Below are 21,285 nucleotides of genomic sequence, written 5' to 3'. Positions count from 1 at the left end.
AATGTGATGACATTTTTAGTTGAGAAAAGCTAAGAATCCCCACTCACAATCGGCTCTGAAGGTACAAACCACACTGCGACTCACATTTCAGATCCCTGTTTCATTCCATTTTAGGTGTTACTGTCTTAGATTACAAATCATAAAAGTAAAAGACCACATTAAATTCAATACTGTACGTTTTCAGTGCTTCTTTTGCATATAAAATAGAACCATCTAGAGTTGCAGACGGGTGACAAATTAAAGGAAAAACCAACATAAAATGTGTTAGTAAGCTGTTGTGGCAAAACAAGCTTCCAGAACAGGTTTACTGTAAAGGCCCAGTCCCACAATACCAGTGTATCAACTCCAAGTCCAGTCTCAAGTTCCCAATGCTCAAGTCCAAGTCATTAAAGAAAATTTCAAGTCGTGTCCAAAATTTCAAGTTGAGTCCGAGAACAAGACTCCAACCGTACCATTTGATGGTGGCTGTTGCTACCTTTATGTAAAACTGTCTCTGCTACTGTGTCGGACTAACATTACTGCTTGACTGCCCCATTTTAGTTAACAGGCTACAGATAAAAAGCTTGTTCATCACTCAACAAGCAACGCCCACTATCAACAGGGCAAATAACATGAGAGATGGTTAACACTAGCTAGTTCATCGCTCAGCAAGCAAGCTCCGCTATCAATAGAGTAATGAACATAATGTGTTACTTACTTCTCTGGTCTTGCCAAATGACGATTGAAGTTCAAGGTTGTCCCCATTGTCTCCTCGATAGTTCTTCTACATATGGAACACATAGCAGTGCATTTTTTCCCACTGCACGAGAAGTCTGTATAAGCAAAGCAGACAATTTTAGGGGCTTCTCTCCAGGCATTTTAGTGCCATTAACGTTAGTTTGTTCCTGAACATGACGTATGAATAGGTGAATGTGCATTCTCTTGCACAAAATTAGTCTCAAAATTAATGTAAATATAAATATCTTATGGGGTGGCATGGTGGTGTAGTGGTTAGCACTGCCGCCTCACAGCAAGAAGGTCCTGGGTTCGAGCCCAGCAGCTGGCGAGGGCCTTTCTGTGTGGAGTTTGCATGTTCTCCCCATGTCTGTGTGGGTTTCCTCCGGGTGCTCCGGTTTCCCCCACAGTCCAAAGACATGCAGGTTAGGTTAATTGGTGGCTCTAAATTGACCATAGGTGTGAGTGTGAATGGTTGTTTGTCTCTGTGTGTCAGCCCTGTGATGACCTGGCGACTTGTCCAGGGTGTACCCCGCCTCTCACCCATAGTCAGCTAAGATAGGCTCCAGCTTGCCTGCGACCCTGTAGAACAGGATAAGCGGCTACAGATAATGAATGAATGGATGGATAAAAATCTTACGCCAAATTATTATGGCATGTTACAAAAAATAAAGAAAAAATTGTCCTTGTCTCCAATTTACGAGTCCAAATGCAGTTAATGCACGAGTCCGAGTCATCAGTGCCCAAGTCTAAGTCAAGTCACGAGTCCTTAAAATTAGGGCACAAGTCAGACTCGAGTACTACAAGCCTGCACAATCCTGATAACTATAACTACAACTATAATGATAACTATAAATAAATTGGTCCCCTGCAGTTTATGTGGTTGGTGGTCACACCAGACAAATAACGATACCTATAGCCCAGGTCTGGGTTTATCAGTATCAGTGCGATTGCTTCTGGAGCCATTTTTCCAGGCCTGGACCTGATCTGATAAAACATCTGACCAATCAGGTAATTGTTTACATGTGACATTGCCTGAACGCGTGCTATTTTCCCCGGGTGTCTGTGTACATCCTTGTTGCATTATGAAGTCACGGAATATGGATTCACGGAAAGTAAAAAATATATAATACAAAGCACAGATCTTTTATTCTTGGATATGTGAATTTCCATGAAATATCAACAGTAAATTAATAAAGTAAACATATAAATGCAGGTAAGATATTTTAATGATTAACTTCGGTAGTCCAAACATTTAATTGTTTTAGACTTGTTAATTTTTTATCCATGATGCATCATCTGTTTGAAATCCGTAACCAATCTGTAATATACTGAAACGTCCGTGAACCAATCCATAAATTATTAGCATCCGTGATGCATCCGTATTAAAATCCATAACCATTCTGTATTTTCTATCCTTATTATATTTCTGTAGTCTGTGACCTATCCGTATTGTATCAACCACTGGAGTATGTACATGAGTTGTTTTGAAGTCCAAGCTGTACCGTATGACCCAGAATGACATGCTACTACTCAGAAAAAACTTCCATGACTATTCCTAAGTTGTATGCATTTATTTACCTGAGTAGCAGGACCAACCGATATTATAGTTGGGATTATAGTTGTGGTGTGACTGCTCCAGACTGGAACTAAATTCAGGCATAGGTATCATCATAGTTATAGTTATGGGTGTTGTGGGACTGGGCCCTAAGTTGTCATCAATTATACAAGTTTCTAGAATTGTACTGGAGAGATGAACACCATTCTTCCAAAGGATATTCCCTCCATTGGTGTTTTGATGATGGTGATGGAGAGCACTGTTAATCCAACACATCAATCCAAAATCTCTCATAGATGTTCAACTGGACTGAGAACTGGTGACTGCGCATACCATAGCACATGATTTACATCACTGTCATCTTCACCAAACCATTCAGTAAGCCCTTGTGCTCTGTGGATGTGGGAGGGGTCATCCTGGAAGAGACCATTCCCATCAGGATAGAAATGTTTCATCATAGGATAAAGGTGATCATTCAGAAGAGCGTTGTGTTGATTTGCAGTGACTCTTCTTTCTAAATGGGTAAATGGACCCAAATCATGTCAGCAAAATGCCAACAGAAGGATATTCTGTATTTCCTTACAGTGTGATTATGTCCTGCAGTTACATTTCAGGGCGGCACGGTGGTGTAGTGGGTAGCGCTGTCACCTCACAGCAAGAAAGTCCGGGTTTGAGCCCCGTGGCCGGCGAAGGCCTTTCTGTGCAGAGTTTGCATGTTCTCCCCGTGTCCGCGTGGGTTTCCTCCGGGTGCTCCGGTTTCCCCCACAGTCCAAAGACATGCAGGTTAGGTTAACTGGTGACTCTAAATTGACCGTAGGTGTGAATGTGAGTGTGAATGGTTGTCTGTGTCTATGTGTCAGCCCTGTGATGACCTGGCGACTTGTCCAGGGTGTACCCCGCCTCTCGCCCATAGTCAGCTGGGATAGGCTCCAGCTTGCCTGCGACCCTGTAGAACAGGATAAAGCGGCTAGAGATAATGAGATGAGATGAGTTACATTTCAGTCACCTGAAGAACAGCTGCTTTTCTGTTTTAACTTACGTGGTGCACAAGTATCACAGTTATCGAATATGTGCTTTCAGTCACCGTTTCCGAACTTGTTTATTGATGTCTTTCCCATAGACCCACAGGTCTAAATGTCACTTCAGTCGAGTCACTTCCGACTGAAACACAAGCCTGTCTTTGTGACTGAAGCTTCTGCCATCTATGGCCCAAGAATGACCCCTGCTTTTAAAGTCACTCTCTTTTTACCACTGGTCTTGATTCAAAATCAAGGTTAATTGGACCTGCATAGCATTTTTATACATATCACAGAACATAGACGCATACTGTATGTACTTAGGTAATATTTCCCCACTCTGTTTTTCCCCTTTGTCATCATTTGTACATGGTGAATTAAAAAAAAAAAACCTTCACACCGACTGGCAACATTTTACTTTCTCCTTGTACAGCCTTGTCATTTTTAAAATCACCCTGTACAGTATATGACTTCCAAGCCTATTCTTTACATTTTGGCCAGTGATAATTTCTCCAAAAAAGGCCTAGTTACAGCACTGCAGCCATGGTCAGTAAAAAAGGTGAACAAGACAAGTAGAGCTTGCTCAGCCTGAATAATACATTGGTAACGGAAACGCTTGTGAATCACTCATGAGCATGGCGCTTGTAGAGTTTCAAGTGCTTTCATGCAGCCTGTGATGGCACTGTTGCCTAGGAGACCTGTGGTATTTTTATGGTCATGCTACTATTTTAAAAAGTCACAACTTTTTTTGTGTTTACATGCTACTCTACCTTTGTAGTTTCACTATACGAATCAAAAGGTGTTTGAAAACGTTATCTCCTTCTGTATATAATGACATTTAAAATAACACATTAAAAGTTTAAATACTAGTGTAAATTATGTAATCAGTATGTTTTCTTTAAAGAGTAAGACTAGTTACAGCAGATGGAGGTGGATTTGCTGGTATTAGTTATAGTAGGAATGGGCTTTGTTTCATCCTCTTTGCATGAATAGAGTTTCTCCGCCTCATGAAAAGGTATCCGATGGCCTCATTGATTATTAACCAGAACTGTCAGAGCGCAAGTCTTCACATGCCTGACTGTTAATAGCAGGGAGTATTTTTGTAAACTCCAGCTCAGCATCAGCCACACACTTTACATTGTTATATTCCCAATCTTAAAAGCCTTGAAACCTGGTGTATATGAACAGCACCCAATCGCATCATGACCATGAGGACTGTCTCACATGGGGACCTACAGAATCTGTCTCTGTCAAAACTTCCAGCTTCGGACAACAGTATGTTCAAATCCTACTCGGGCAGCAGCAATGTGGGAAGTCGATTTGGAAAGGAGAGCGTGGAGGAGATCAAGGCGATGTCTAAACCGTCTCATCCCCCTCGGAGGCCTGTGAGAGCAGTGAGGCCGGTGAGTGCTCTCAGTGTCAGCGGCTCCTTCCTCCAGATTAACCATCTGCAAGGAGAGCTGGTACGCAAGAGGAAGGTGAGTGCTGACTGAGGCTAATCAAAAATGCACAGAACTGATGGTTATTTTTATGCTGTACTCCATGTCTTGGGCCATTTAGTATGATTTATGTGGTGGGGTAGGAAGTTCTCTGTGTCACACCATGGTTTATGGAGGGAGTTACACCACACAACTCAACTCTAATGTGCAGTTTCACTACCAGGGACAGACAAATCATAAATTTATTAGCATACTCACAGGGCAAGTGAAAGCTCTAAAGTACTTGCCCAGTCCCGTATTTTTGTAGCCCATTAACCTAACTGAGTAAGCCAAAAGTGGTACCTAACGTGTGACAACATATGGTGAGCTAGTTAATTACATTAATACAGGCTAAGTTAAACAAACGAGTACATGTTGCACATTAGGCTTGATCTCTAGACATAAAATCAGAATGTCTTGCTTCCAAAATCTACTTGTTCACTCCTGAATACCTTCCCATGTCATTAGGAATGTGAGGACCTAAAGAAGGAAAACAAGTACCTATCCAATGAGATTCACATGGAGAGGATCATGATGAGAACTGAGAGCGAGATTACCATGAGGAACCTTAGAAACCTCAACCAGGAACTACAGGCCCAAGTTAAAGAGGTACACGATTTCAGATACCCACCATTAAATCAGGATAAGTAGAAAAAAAACAAACAAAAAAACAACACTACTTGCTCTGATTTATTAGCAGTTTGCTAAATCCTGTACTATAGATCATTGTAGACTCTTCCGCCCCTCTTGGTGTTAATAGTTAAAGCAGAAGCTGCATGTGAGCCAGCAGAGGGTGACTTTGTGCTCCAGGGCAGCAGAGGAGGCAGACAAGTCACGATGCGAGGCAGAAAAGAACCGAACACTGGCAGAAGCTCGGGCACTCGAGAGCAAGGGAGAGAGAGATGCGGCACTGGTTGACAAAGAGCAAATCAGTGAAGAGCTGCACAATATGAGTAAAGAGGTACACACACATCTACAGTGGAGCGCTAGTGTGAAGTTACATGCCTCCTCTTTCTCCTCTGTATTAATGAAGGATGTTTGTCCAATGACACACACTGTGTAACTGTAATTAACCATCAGATTCCATCACACTGTTTTCTATAGCACAAAAACATGCAGCTGCTTCTAGCACAGAGTGAAAAAAATTATTTTGAGGCCATGTTGAAACTGGAGAGGGTGTCTGGAGAGAAACAGTTTCTCCTTAAGGAGACCAAGGGTTTGGAGGATGAGAGGAACACACTACGGCAGAAATTCAAAGAGCTGACTGACGAGCATGCAGCTATCAAAGAAAAGTGAGAACATTTATCATTGAATGTAGGAGATGCTGCTGATGTGAATTTGCACTAACATGTACAGTATTCTGGCTATAGGGAGGTGACCTGGAGACGCAGGGCTGCTGCCGCTGAGGAGCAGCGCGAGAGAGCCATTAAAGAGCAGCAGCAGGCTGAACATGAGAGCAGACTGGCCAAGAGAGAGAAAGACAAATCAGTTAGTGAGTGTCTCAGCTGGCGGGAAAAACACCAAGCTCTAGCAGACATCTTCAGAGCACAGGAGGACCTCGTATCACAGAGACAGAACAAAGCAGTAAGTCTCAACTAGACTGCATTTCCGCAGAGAAAATGCAAAGTGTGCTTGCTGAGCTGTAGCAGAACAGCTATCATGCTAGCATGCTAAAAGCTAGCATGCCAACATGCTAATGCTAACATGCTAACAGTTAGCATATTAACATGCTAACATCATACTAACATGCTAAAAGCTAGCATGTTAACATGTTAATGCTAACATGTTAATAGATAGTTTTCACTGACATCACGGCATTCCGGGGAATGCCCTCCAGCCGCCATCTTGTGGGGCAAACAAAACGGACCATCGCCATTACTGGCTACATTATCTCGGACGAATTTATGAAGTTATATAGTCAGTTTTCTAAAATAAATATCAATGTCGGCAAAATCAAGCAAACAGTAGTATATAGATACATTAGACGACATCTCACGACAATGGTATGCAGCCAAACTGGCCTTGATTGGGGGAATTGACCCCTACGAAGTGGAGAAAGATGCATTTTCAAGTGACTATGCAGGGCTGCCAAAGCCTGAAACTGCCAAAGCCTGCTCCAAAGCTTGAAACTGACTTCATCAAACTTTAAAGGCTGTCTGATATATACAACTTTATATATTCACAGCGCGCCTTTTGTCGGATGCCGCCTTTTTCACGGCTGAATCGCGCAGATCAGATTTTTTTTTTTAGGGGGGCGTTGGAGTGTCTGATTATAATTTCAAAGTAAATTCTGTATTAAAATTACTAAATAAGCAAATCCGTTACAGTCCATGAAACAGGAAGTATAAGGATGAGAAAAAAAACAGTTTAAATCGCAAAGCTGCGCATATTTGCGCAGTCCTGCACACCGCTCGGGCTGCGCAAATGTGCGCAGCTTTCCGATTTAAACTGTTTTTTTTTTCTCATCCTTATACTTCCTGTTTCATGGACTGTAATGGATTTGCTTATTTAGTAATTTTAATACAGAATTTACTTTGAAATTATAATCAGACACTCCAACGCCCCCCCCCCCCCCCCAAAAAAAAAAAAAAAATCGAATCTGTGCGATTCAGGCGGCATCCGCCAAAAGGCGCGCTGTTTGCATCCCAAACACAAATCAAATCATACAGAATAGACCTAAAATGTTTTTCAAAAATGAGAGCGAAGTGACAAGTTTCAAATAGAAATGTGACAAACGAGCGATATTAAGTGTACATTACAATGTAAACGTACACTCAGCGGTTCCAGTTAGGCATTCTCCAGAGATTGTTTACATGATGTTTTGGTTTCCAAAAACAAACTTAAACACAATTGATTGTTTATTTAAACAACTTACCACTTATAAAATGATCGGAGCAGACTTTGCTGTGTTTGGAAGGCTGACAATCCTTGCGGTTGATTCTCGCAAGCCATAGATTTCTCCTTTGTATGCTGCGTTCTTTGTTTACTCGCCTTCGTGCTCCCGTACAGTGGGAATTCCATAAAAGCTCCACTTGACGTCATCATCTGACCTATTACGACAGCCGTGAATACAACAGGTGTGCACCATTGCTAGCTTTAAATAGCCTGCTTGAGTTCTTTCGAAGACTTTGTACTCGCGCATTACAATGTGTGCTCAGTGACCCGTACGGTAAGCTTGACCTGCAAGATGGCCGCCACTAGGGAATCCCCGACTCTGTGACGTCATGTGAAAACTATCTATAGATAACATGCTAATAGATAACATGCTAACAGCTAGCATTCTAACATGCTCATGATTAACATGCTATTTGTTAAAATTCTAACACTTTAAGGCTAATATGCTGACAGCTATCATGCTAACAGCTAACAGGCTAACATGCTAATGGCTAGTATGTTAACTTTTAGCATGCTAACATGCTGAGGGTGACATGTTAACAGCTAACATGCTAACAGTTAGCATGCTAACATGCTCAGGTGAACTTGCTAACAGCAAACATGCGAACTCTGCATGCTACCATGCTAATCCTAACATGTTAACAGCTCTCATGATAACATGCTAATGGTGAACATGCTAACAACTTGCGAGCTAACAGCAGGCATGATATCGTAATGGGTAACATACTAACAGCTAGCATGGTAACACATGAATGCTTATATGCTAATTGCTATCATGTGTGTGTGTAAGTATTCCTAATAAAGTGGACATTGAGTTGAAGTTGATTTGCTGTCAAAGTCTCAAATGAGCAGATCCTTGGCAAATGCATCATCACCTATGGGGGAAGGGAGGAATGACTCAGTCAAGCTTTCATTGATTAGCGGCAAAATGGAGAAAAAATGGACGGATGAAAGGCAAGACAAAGACGAGTGCAGGTCAGAACCGATATCATGTGTGTGATGGGTGATTTGGCCTGAGGTGCCATATGAAGTTTGGTGGATGTGTGGTGAAGTGTTACTGAGCAAAGATGTGGCCTGAGGCATCAAATGAAGTTTCTTGAAGTTTGGTCACTTGGTTAAAAAAATTGATGGAGAGTGAAAGTTTTTCTCCTGAAACACCATTCATTAGTGTGCTTGCAAAAGCACACTATTGTTCTTCTTAAGTTTTATTTTTATTATGATTATTCCGTTTCACCCGTTTTTTTGGATCTACTACTGTTCCTAGGGCTTTCGAGATAGAGACACCGTTCCAATGCTGAAACGTGGGGCCCGATCTGGAATGGTGTGCTTGTTAAAATGGTTGCACTACCCCTTGTCGTTCATTCGGTATTCCCGTTTTTCGGCAAAATTCCGTGCCATTGAAATGAATGGGTAGAACTTTGGAGTGATGTCATAAGGAGCTCCTCCACTCTAGATGTTAGAGTGGGAGTAGCAGAAAAAAATTAAAACTGCGATTTTACAGCCAAACTCCATGTTTTAAACACTGTAAAACCTCTGAATTAAATTGAAAAACATACAAAAAGGGTGGAGGAGATTTCACTGTGCAAAGTGCAGTGAAATCTCCCTTCAAAATGATGTGAAAGAGACTTTGAGCCAGAGAAGGAGTGAGAGCTGTTGACCAAAGCCATTTAAAACAAGGATTTCAGAGCGCGACGCGCTCTGAAATCTCACCTCATCTCATTATCTCTAGCCGCTTTATCCTGTTCTACAGGGTCGCAGGCAAGCTGGAGCCTATCCCAGCTGACTATGGGCAAAAGGCAGGGTACACCCTGGACAAGTCGCCAGGTCATCACAGGGCTGACACATAGACACAGACAACCATTCACACTCACATTCACACCTACGGTCAATTTAGAGTCACCAGTTAACCTAACCTGCATGTCTTTGGACTGTGGGGGAAACCGGAGCACCCAGAGGAAACCCAAGCGGACACGGGGAGAACATGCAAACTCTGCACAGAAAGGCCCTCGCCGGCCACGGGGCTCGAACCCGGACCTTCTTGCTGTGAGGCGACAGCTCTAACCACTACACCACTGTGCCGCCCCGCTCTGAAATCCTTCTTTTAAAACATGACACTATGTGACAATGTGTATTGGTGGGGATAGTGATTGGGTGAGAGAGAGATGTAGAGAAAGAGAGAGAGACACAGAGAGGGAGAAGCAGAGAATGTGGTTTCATTTGAGCAAGCACACTCCAGCAGTTTCTGCAGAGGAAATGCAATCTAATTTTCAATGGGGCCAAAAATCAATGCAAGCCTATGGAGGAAAAAGGGATGAGCAAAAAGAAAGGAAAAATATGAGTGCGGGTCAGAACCGATTGCATGTATGTGTCGGGGGAGTTAGCCTGAAGTATCACATGAGGTTTGGTGCATCTGCGATGGAGCGTGTCCAAGTAGGAAGATTCGATTCATGAGCCCTATTCATTCTCTATGGGAAAAAAACCAAAAGAAAAACAACAAGAACAAAAGAACGGGCGTGTTGATCCAAAAGCTGTATACAAGCACACTACGCCACTTTGGGCCAGATGTCTCAGAGTTGGAACGGTGTCTCTATCTCAAACGCCCTAGGAGGAGGAGTGGATCCAAAAAACGTGTCAGAATAAGGCAGAATAAGTAAACTTAAGAACAACAATAGTGTGCTTGCCTTTGGCTGCTGTGTGCTTGAGCAAGCACACTAATAATGGTCCAATTGGAGACAGAATGTCAGATTCTGAACTCCCATCTCAACCTATTGGAACCATTGCTGGTTTATAAATGAATGCAATCAAGTGCATGTGTGATACACTGTAAAAAATGATTTGTTGTTTTAACTTAAAAAAATTAGTGCAAGGGTTGCCTTAAGGGCTGCCTTAAAATTTTGAGTTCACTGAAATTAATATAGTAAGTTCACAACAATTTAACTTACTATGTGAATTCCAGTGAACTCAGAATTTTAAGGCAGCCCTTGCACTAACTTTTTTAAGTTAAAACAACAAATATTTTTTTTACAGTGTAGGGCTGGGCGATTAATCAAGTTTTATTTTCAATTACAAATTTGGCTTCCAACATTTCTGTAAATAAGATAATCAAGAGAAAACAATTATTGTGCCCAAGGGCATAACATTGGGTTGAACATTAAGGGGGTTCTAGGGGTGTGCAACCCACCCTCCCCCACCCCAGAGATTTTTTTTTTTTTTTGCAAAAAAGCCATCTAGTTATGCCATAATTTATCAGTATCCCTGTTATTCTGTGATAATTATTGCAGCATTGATAGCTGTCAAGACCCTGGCAACTGGAAAACCCCTAATTATTATTTGCTAGGAATAATTAATCACTTGATATACCTTATTATAGCCACATTCACTGGATATGAGCAACTGCATGCTCTGATTGGCTACTCTACTACTAGGCTATCAGCTCATATACCGTGAGTAGAAAAAAACAAAATGGCAGAGCGTGTTGCTGAACCAACCGAAGATTAAATAAAAACTCTACTTGAAACAAAATCCCCCAAAATACAAAAAAGCAGCAAAATATGGAATAAAAGTAGTTGACGGTAAGAATGTATCTTTTTTATTTTTCAATAATTATAGCATTTTTCACAAATGGCTACTTGCATTTCGCTGGTTTGTAAAGCGGAAATTATTTTCTTGGACGTTTTGTATAAAGTTTTTATTTATCGAATTTGCAAAAAATAAAAATGCTGTTTCTCAAAATCCAGTGAATGTGGATATAATAAAACAGTTATTCCACTCAATCTTGTCGTACATGGCTTATAGCCAACTTGGCGCTACGTGCCTTGTCGGCTATCAGCTCATGTGTGACTCGATTTCATGGAATAACTGTTAAATTTACCTATAGCAGGTTGATATACCTTGGTGTTGAAAAAAAGTTGTTTGCTAATTTTAGAGAAAACCAACTACTTTATCATGTTTTATTTTACATTCATCACGATAATTATGTGGGTGGTTATATGGGTGAGTTGTGATTATCCCCCCAGTAGTTTACGTCCATTATTATACCACATTCTGTTCCACAATGATGCTCTCGTTTTGTCTCGTGTTATAAATCCAGTGCACCAACTTTTCCTTTACAGCGGTGCCCTTTCACCCCCAAAAAGCCTGCTGTGGCATGTTTAGTTCAGCTCGAGACAGGTGCAGGATAACAAGAAGAGATCCTCACCTACAAAGCTACTTCACTTTAACTCCAGTCAATAATAAAGCTCATACATGGGAACTGCTGACTTTTATTCTGCACATGACAGAACAGTAAATTCTCAAGCGAGTTATTTACCTGCATGTTATCAAAACACTGATTTATCCTAATGATGCTAAGCTATACTACACTGTGCTAGCATGCAGTCATTAACTTACTTCAGTTTTAGAGATTTCACATGTATTCTCTATTAAACACCATTATATTTAACTACATTTAGTTCAAATAATTTTCTTTAAAATGTCAGGCATGAATATTAACAGGTTTGTAGTGTCCTTGTGGATGTATGAGGTTAACAGGACATTTATTATTATTAATGTGTACATTGACCAAACAATCAAACAACCCTAATGTGTGATTAATTTTTTTTTTTAAATCCAGTGTCAAGCAAACATAAAAAGTTACTTTCTTTGTATGGCCGAAAGTGACCAGAGGATCAAGATCCTAAAGAACCATGATGGAACTCCAAGAAACTTCACGGTACTCTGTTTTCCACCATAAACCTTTACTAATCACAATATGACCAGGTCTGATTAGATTTTTTTTAAAAAAACATCTTAGGAAGGAGATCCTGTGTATATTTCAACAGCCCAAGTACATGATGAGGATTCAGAAAACAGCTCAGGAAGGTACATCACTGAATCACATGAGCCATTTTCTGCTACTCTACTGAAATCTTTTGAAAACTTCAAAACACCTGATCACCAGACAAGCCTGAATTGGCTATTGAAATGTGCAATTATTTTTTTAGGACCCTTCTCAGAGTTGCAGCTCCCACAGCAGGAAGAGACTCTGGACCAGCTCACTTCAGTGAACTGTCACCAATGGCAGTAGATCCACATGACAGCAGCGCTCTGAGGAGAAGTAGAAAAGTGGTTGAATACTTCTGGATTCCCACTGACCAAGAATAATCTGTCATCAATGGTTTGAGGAGTTTCAAATACATCCCTGATTTTTTTTTTTTAAGGTATGAAGCCAAGATGGATACACACTACCATGGATATTTTGGAACTTTCCAATTTTAAAACTGCCTTACATGGTGTGATAACAGTGGTCTTACAAGTTGATTGCATATTACACTGTACAAGATCATGCCAATTATTTCTGTGGCAGATATCAGTGATGTTTACGTTTGCTCCAAGTTAAATTACACAAGTAACATTTCATTCTCACCATCATGACAGTGATGACATTTTGCTTTTTGGTGACTTTAGTTGGCCCATCTTTTGCCACCAAAATTGGCTGATGCTCAATGCATAATATTAACTACAGGTTTTAATATGATCAAGGATTAATTTCATTTTTTTTCATCTGCAACAGCATTATCATGAGGAAATTAAGTGTAATGGAGTCTTCTAGACCAAAGCAGTCTTCAGTCTTAATACAGCATTAAGAGGAAGCGTAAAGTTTGATAGTTGATTTCCTTTACTGAAAGTGAAACAGTAGAGTAGCATACAGAGCACTAAAAACCTTACCATGACATGACTGAGTTATAATAGTCTTACACATAGCCACAAACACCTCAGAAAAAAAAAAAATGGTGTGAAATCAATGCAAATCAAATAAATTTAAAACACTTGTCAGTAACAGGTTTCCTGTGCATTACTTATTGACAAGGGCAAAAGCCTTTCACTTATTCTGAATATAAAAAGCAGAATAATGGGTTATCTATTCATTTTTAATATTTAACGTTTAATTTTTTAATGATTAAAATATCCACTTTGTTGGATTTTTGTTTTTAGTAGAATTTATATCCAAGGCAATAACAGGCGACTGCATCTACCATTGCAACCACATTGCAATAATACTGCAGAACATTTGTTATTGCAACACTACACTTACCAAAGGCATCACTTATCCATCACAGAGTCAAATGGTGAAGTCAACACAAATGCAGGAGAATAAGGACATCATCTGTCACCATTTTGAATTTTTCCTTTCTTCCTAACAATCAACAGTATTCGAACATTAAAGCTTTGCTGCAATTCCTGGAAACAAGTAGTGTGTTGTACATGATTTTCTATACGAGGTAGAAATGGACAACTACTAACAGGTTATAGAAACAAATCTCTGATTACAGTTTGAAGGTCATGCATGTTGAAGGATAAACAGACAGACAGACAGACAGACAATGCACTGCCTAAAGTCACATGGCCTTGTGTGCTCCTCGGAAGCAGCCATCTAGGATGAATCAACCAAATTTGTTCATAAACACAGACATGCTAAAATGATTTAAATCATAATCACACAGGCATTTATTGTTGTGCTAACAAACCTAGGACTAAAACTGCTGCTCCAGTTTAGCTGTCAAGCAAGCCCTTGTATGTAACTTTCCACCAGTAAAACAAACTGATCTATATTAAAGTAAATGTAATGAATAGAGCCTAAATACATTAAACAGCCAAAATTTTGATTACAATAATACACGTTTCAATGTGTTCACTGGATCTAGCAACATAGCAGAATGTGTTGTGGAGGTGAAAAGCATGTGCTGTTGCAATGGGATAACCAGCAGGGTCTAGTGGATTGTGAGATGGGTGATTTTTCCCTTCAATCAGCCTCCTCTTCTGACTCCTCTTCCTCAGCTGTCTCCAGCCATGTTAGCCACTGATTCACCTAGAGAGAGAGAGAGAGAGAGAGAGAAATGGCTTTAGTGTTACATATACAGCCACAACTGTAGCATTAAGCTTACTGTATATGAGAGAGCAGAGTATCAAACAAATTCATAACTTAAAGCTCATAGGCAACGGTTTTAAGTTTATGCACATTTGAAACTTTATATGTTAAAAACCCCTCTGTAATTTTCTTCTGGTCCCAAGAGGCATTGTTAATAAGTAATAATTAAAATAAGTTAGCGCAGATCGTGGCAAATTTCTGTTCGGCTATTTTCGTGACCACTCGGCGCGTGACGTCATTTAAGACAAACTGCTTGAGTTGAGTCCACTTCCGTTTACTTGCATTGCCGTTCGGCTTGAGTGCAGACGTGCATTCAGGAATTTAAAAAAACAAAACAAAAAAACATGCCTTATTGTTGTGCAGTGAACTGTAACAACGGGACCGGTTCAGGAAGAAGTTTTTACCTTTTACCGAGAGAGGAGAAGAAGCAGAGAGAGAGGATTGGCTTTTTCCGAAAAAGGAGAAGAGGCGGAGCAAGAGGGTTGGCTTTTTCCGAAAAAGGAGAAGAGGCGGCGCGAGTGGGTTGGCTTTTTCCGAAAAAGGAGAAGAGGCGGAGCGAGAGGGTTGGCTTTTTCCAAAAGAGGAGACGAGGCGGAGAGAGTGGATTGTGTGTGTAAAACCAGAGGGTTGGCTTTTTGTGGAAGAGGAGACGAGGCGGAGAGAGTGGATTGTGTGTGTAAAACCAGAGGGTTGGCTTTTTCTGGAAGAGGAGAAGAGGCGGAGAGAGTGGATTGTGCGCGTGAAACAAAATCAAGCAGTCAAAGAAGCAACGGAACAGCAACGCTCAAGCAAAAAGGAGAAGATTGGAGGTAAACATTTTTACTTTTGCTTGCAATTGACAAGTCAAGAATCCTGAGGGATCCTGTACAATCATTGTGGAAATGAGACAAAGGGATATTTCCTCGCTCAGAGTAGGCTATAAATAGTATAATGCCGCGGATGGCAGGCTAATGTAGCCTACCGGTGCACTGTCAAGTAATCGTTCCCTATATCCACTAGGGAGGGCGGTTTAATTATTCTTCAAAAGGGCTCTTATTTATTATTACGACGAAAGTAGGAATTTATCATAATTACCAGGATAAATCGTTTGGGTGCGTGTCTTATTGAGGTCTGGGGTCACCGCGATCAGAGTTGGCCAAGTCGCTGTCCGATTCCGAGCCCACACGGTCAAACCAGTGAGCCACATTCACCGACTGCTTCGCAACGGCCATAGGTTCATACATGTATGATTTCACCTCTCGATATTCAATCTGGAGAGTTCCTACTTCAAAATCGCTATCGCTTTCAGACATTTTACACAAACTCTCACGACCAAAGTCCGTATATGCGTGCTCAGTTTGCAAGTAAACACAGAACTGCTCCCGGTCTGTTTGGCTTAAACGACATCACGACGACGGTCCCCTGGCGGTGAAAATGCGCATAAGTGAGATGTAAACAAACATTCGTAAATTGGGCAAACCAGTATATTTTAACCGTTTTATTCAATTTTAGGGTGCAAATTAGACACTAGGAAGATTGAATTCGCTTTTTGGGTCATTCTTCTAGAAAACAAAGTTGATATTCTATGTTTCACCTCCGACCATTAAGTTCTTTTCACATACAAAATCTGTTAAAGCCAAATAAAACGCCAAAAATAAACTCCATTATACAGACAGATAATATCCATACAAGACACGTTTGAGTATTCATTTGTTCATATTTGTACCCATATACTGTGTATATATTTTATTTTAAAAGAAAAACAACTTCCCTGGGCACTGCCATCTCACTCTCTCCAAGGTTCAAATATTGCGCTCCGAGTACAAATTACGTGAGAGATTGTGATGTACCTTACACACCACATGACTGACTTGGCCCTAGATTGAGTGGATACAGCACTTCAACATTGTTGTAAACAACCCTAAAGGTGCCCGAACGTGAAATGTTTGGGTGTAAAAATAAGTCCAATCATTGCAAAGGGAATTTTTTTCCCCTTAACCAACCCCAATCCTACAAAGGATATTACAAGCGGCCAAATGGCTGCATTTCATTGGCACTGGTCACATTGTGGACAAATTTCTTTTCAGCAAGCACAAGGTTGGTTTGTGAAGACTACTTCACAGCAGAACAGATTACAGAAACAGGAAGAAAAGAAAGGCAGTAAGGCGAACAATAATTCAGACTCTTCCATAACCATAATGCAATCTGTCAAATGCACTTGGCCAAGCTTACATGCATAAGATCACACAGCAGCCCTATCAATAACTGCTGGTAATTTTTTTGAAAACTTTATTAATCCCAAGAGGATAATTAGGCTCTGCTTTGACAGTAAACAAGGGTTTTTTTTTTGGATTGGCCTAACATGCATTGTCTTTAAGGGGAAAAGGGGAAAAACCCCATGTTTAGTCACTGTGCGTGTTTCAAAGTGTACTTATCTTTTGATTTATCTTGTTGGCTAAATTGTAAATGTCTCAGCTGACTTCTTATTATCTATGTGGTTTAGTAGTGTTTGATAAGTAAATATTTATTTACAACATATGTAATAGATACTACTTAAACACATTAAGATACTTATACCCTGTCCACACTAGGGATTTTGTACCGATACAATACTACTTTTGTACCGCAACACCTGTCCACACTAGCAACTGTAGCGGTATAACTGTATCGGTATGAAACCCACAAATGTATGGGTTTCGTACCGGTACAGTATCGGTACTGTAGCGCTTCGCTGTAGTGTGGACAGATGAAGCGGTTCTGTATCGATACAAATATAATACGCATGCGCAATGAACCATTCCTACTTCTTCCGGGTTATTCATACAATACAATACGCACATGCTTTCCAGCTGTAAATAAAACGTCAAAATGGCTCAAAACGACCGTGGAGCTACATGGAGCAAAGACAAAGTCAGAATCAGAAACACTTTAATTGCCAGGTATGTGGACACACACGAGGAATTTGACTCCGGTTAACTTAGCTCTCATAGTACAAAACAGATAAAAAAAAAAGCGTAGACACAAAATCAACAAACAAGCAAACAACAACAACAACAAAAATAGGTGCATAGTGCAAAGTAATCCAGGTAAGTCAAGTATGGAATAGTTAAATAAATATAAAGTATACAGTGTGCACAGAATGACGGTATAAGTGTTCAGATATTTTACAAGTGATATTACTGATATATGAATCTGGATTTTAGCTGTTTATCACAGAAAGGATTTCCCTTTTGGTGCAATATGGTGCATAGTGCAAAGATGAATAGTAAATTTAAATAAGTATAAATATAAGTAACAGTGAGCACAGAATGACAGTATGAGTGTGCAGTTTGTTGGAGCTTTGGGGAGATGAGCGATGCCAGGAACAGTTGAGGGGTACACATCGAAATATCTCGGAAGGAAGTTACTCGGTAACCACAGAAACATTTCGGGCACGCGCATTTCAACTACCGTGAAAGAAAACCGCAAACATTTCTCGCTAGTGTGGACAGATGCACTAAACTGTACCGGTATACTTTGTATCGATACAGGTACAGTGGGGCAAAAAAGTATTTAGTCAGTCACCAATTGTGCAAGTTCTCCCACTTAAAAAGATGAGAGGCGCCTGTAATTTTCATCATAGGTACACTTCAACTATGAGAGACAAAATGAGAAAAAAAAATCCAGAAAATCATATTGTCTGATTTTTAAAGAATTTATTTGCAAATTATGGTGGAAAATAAGTATTTGGTCAATAACAAAAGTTCATCTCAATACTTTGTTATATACCCTTTGTTGGCAATGACAGAGGTCAAACGTTTTCTGTAAGTCTTCACAAGGTTTTCACACACTGTTGCTGGTATTTTGGCCCATTCCTCCATGCAGATCTCCTCTAGAGCAGTGATGTTTTGGGGCTGTCGCTGGGCAACACGGACTTTCAACTCCCTCCAAAGATTTCCTATGGGGTTGAGATCTGGAGACTGGCTAGGCCACTCCAGGACCTTGAAATGCTTCTTACAAAGCCACTCCTTCGTTGCCCGGGCGGTGTGTTTGGGATCATTGTCATGCTGAAAGACCCAGCCACGTTTCATCTTCAATGCCCTTGCTGATGGAAGGAGGTTTTCACTCAAAATCTCACGATACATGGCCCCATTCATTCTTTCCTTTACACGGATCAGTCGTCCTGGTCCCTTTGCAGAAAAACAGCCCCAGAGCATGATGTTTCCACCCCCATGCTTCACAGTAGGTATGGTGTTCTTTGGATGCAACTCAGCATTCTTTCTCCTCCAAACACGACAAGTTAAGTTTTTACTAAAAAGTTCTATTTTGGTTTCATCTGACCATATGACATTCTCCCAATCCTCTTCTGGATCATCCAAATGCTCTCTAGCAAACTTCAGACGGGCCTGGACATGTACTGGCTTAAGCAGGGGGACACGTCTGGCACTGCAGGATTTGAGTCCCTGGCGGCGTAGTGTGTTACTGATGGTAGCCTTTGTTACTTTGGTCCCAGCTCTCTGCAGGTCATTCACTAGGTCCCCCCGTGTGGTTCTGGGATTTTTGCTCACCGTTCTTGTGATCATTTTGACCCCATGGGGCGAGATCTTGCGTGGAGCCCCAGATCGAGAGAGATTATCAGTGGTCTTGTATGTCTTCCATTTTCTAATAATTGTTCCCACAGTTGATTTCTTCACACCAAGCTGCTTACCTATTGCAGATTCAGTCTTCCCAGCCTGGTGCAGGGCTACAATTTTGTTTCTGGTGTCCTTTGACAGCTCTTTGGTCTTGGCCATAGTGGAGTTTGGAGTGTGACTGTTTGAGGTTGTGGACAGGTGTCTTTTATACTGATAACGAGTTCAAACAGGTGCCATTAATACAGGTAACGAGTGGAGGACAGAGGAGCCTCTTAAAGATGTTGTTACAGGTCTGTGAGAGCCAGAAATCTTGCTTGTTTGTAGGTGACCAAATACTTAATTTACCAATTAATTCATTAAAAATCCTAGAATGTGATTTCCTGGATTCTTTCCCCCCATTCTGTCTCTCATAGTTGAAGTGTACCTATGATGAAAATTACAGGCCTCTCATCTTTTAAAGTGGGAGAACTTGCACAATTGGTGGCTGACTAAATACTTTTTTGCCCCACTGTATACCACTATCGTACCAGTATATATGTGAACACAGCTAAAATGTAATAAATACATTTGCAGTAATGTTCAAAACTGAAGTCCAAACTGGACATGGCTATGGAAATGAAGTTTAGGGTGTACGGAAAGCTATGTAATTTAATATTTCTAAAATGTCATGAATACACACACACACACGTATATATCACACGCTGTATTGCCTGCTGCCTCATGCCTGTGAAGGAGAATGAGCTGGAAAAACACCACGCGCTCAAGTTTACACTTATGTATGGAAACAGCCGAAGTTTATCCTCATAATATTATAATGAGCGAGGTTGCAATGACCATGGTGGAACCAGCAGCTTCCAACACAGAAGCTCGCTCAAGTGAGCCTTCAAGTTCACAGATGCGTTTAGGTTTGGAATATTTCAATTCTCGATTTTTATAAAAATATTTTCAAAAATATTTCAGTTTGTCTAAGTTTAGGAGTCTTTGTTCAATCCGGACGATTCGCCATGTTTGCTGTAGCTCCGCGGCCGTGACCTCTGATCTGCACGACCTCACATGGCTTTTCTGAACTGGCTGCTGAGCGGTTTGTAAACAGACTGACACGTTGTTAGGACACCCCACATTAGGAAATGAAATGTATTGAAACAAGATGATGCATGCCAGCTATGGGGATGGGCATCAGCTCAAACAATTCAGAAAAGGGGAGTGGATTAAATTATTCCTGAACCAACACATCAACCTGCGTCACTTTAAAATACAACTCATGTTCTTTCAAGCAAAACAAACTTGTAACCATTTTTACAGGATGATGAATACCAAAGGAATTCCTTTGCTGTTTTCAAAATACTGCAGTGTTCTAGAATTCTATTGGGGTATAGAGAGTTAAACAATATTACCTGGAATAAGGCTTTCCCTTTTCCAGGGAACTCTTGGGTAATATCTTCTTTCCAAGCAAGGAAGGCATCTTCTTCAATGATCTCCATATCATAGAAGTGAACAAAATAACGAAGCAACATGCCTAAACAGGATAACCCAGAAAAGAGCACACAGATGATGAGTTTCTCAATCCTCACATGAAATGTGCTTAACGTGTAGAAGCAGCATGAGGCTTACCTTTGGGAAAAGCGTATGTGTTGCAGTGCACCTGTAAAGCATACAGGGCACTTACTTGTAGGTCAGTGTGGTCATGGAGGAACTTTTGCATAACTGGCTTGAAGGATAGAAGCAGCTGTTTTTCCTGCTCCAGTTGCTCTTTAGTGGGGGCACCCAGGTGGTCATCACCCTCAGATAGGCACAACTCAGCTGAGATGTACTGCAGGAAGCTGAAACACAAAAGAGGGATGAGGCACTACATCACAGTACTACTTGCTAGACTGTGGACTAAACTTTCATACCATTATATTCATGGATGCAAACGGCGCGCCTTTTGGCGGATGCCGCCTTTTTCACGGCTGTATGGGGGACTTGTGTGAATCGTGCAGATCCGATGAGGTTTTTTTTTGGGGGGGGGGGCGTTGGAGTGTCTGATTATAATTTCATCAAAGTAAATTCTGTATTAAAATTACTAAATAAGCAAATGCCGTTACAGTCCATGAAACATAGGAAGTATAAGTATGAGAAGAAAACA

At 40.8% G+C, this 21,285-nt stretch overlaps 2 protein-coding genes across 2 annotated transcripts in view; one reads left to right on the top strand and one right to left on the bottom strand.

Moving 5' to 3' along the window:
- The first annotated feature begins 4,490 nt into the window (after nucleotides 1-4,490).
- On the top strand, nucleotides 4,491-13,220 carry LOC132888289 (trichohyalin). The gene is made up of 8 exons (XM_060924359.1): nucleotides 4,491-4,766; nucleotides 5,235-5,375; nucleotides 5,527-5,727; nucleotides 5,871-6,058; nucleotides 6,137-6,350; nucleotides 12,274-12,372; nucleotides 12,454-12,521; nucleotides 12,644-13,220. The coding sequence occupies exons 1-8, from the start codon at nucleotides 4,491-4,493 to the stop codon at nucleotides 12,801-12,803; spliced, it is 1,347 nt and encodes a 448-aa protein (XP_060780342.1). The 3' UTR covers nucleotides 12,804-13,220.
- Nucleotides 13,221-13,299: 79 nt separating this feature from the next.
- Nucleotides 13,300-21,285, bottom strand: part of eif4g2b (eukaryotic translation initiation factor 4, gamma 2b) — a 64,507-nt gene continuing 56,521 nt past the window's right edge. Inside the window, exons 19-21 of the mRNA XM_060924358.1 lie at nucleotides 20,772-20,980; nucleotides 20,555-20,676; nucleotides 13,300-14,508 (exon numbers count right to left, since the gene is read on the bottom strand). Coding sequence (XP_060780341.1) covers nucleotides 14,443-14,508; nucleotides 20,555-20,676; nucleotides 20,772-20,980 — 397 coding nt within the window. The 3' untranslated portion in view covers nucleotides 13,300-14,442. The remainder of the gene's footprint in view (nucleotides 14,509-20,554; nucleotides 20,677-20,771; nucleotides 20,981-21,285) is intronic.

This window comes from Neoarius graeffei, chromosome 6, assembly GCF_027579695.1.
Source record: "Neoarius graeffei isolate fNeoGra1 chromosome 6, fNeoGra1.pri, whole genome shotgun sequence".
Classification (NCBI taxonomy): domain Eukaryota; kingdom Metazoa; phylum Chordata; class Actinopteri; order Siluriformes; family Ariidae; genus Neoarius; species Neoarius graeffei.
This window is presented reverse-complemented; position numbering and strand designations above follow the sequence as displayed.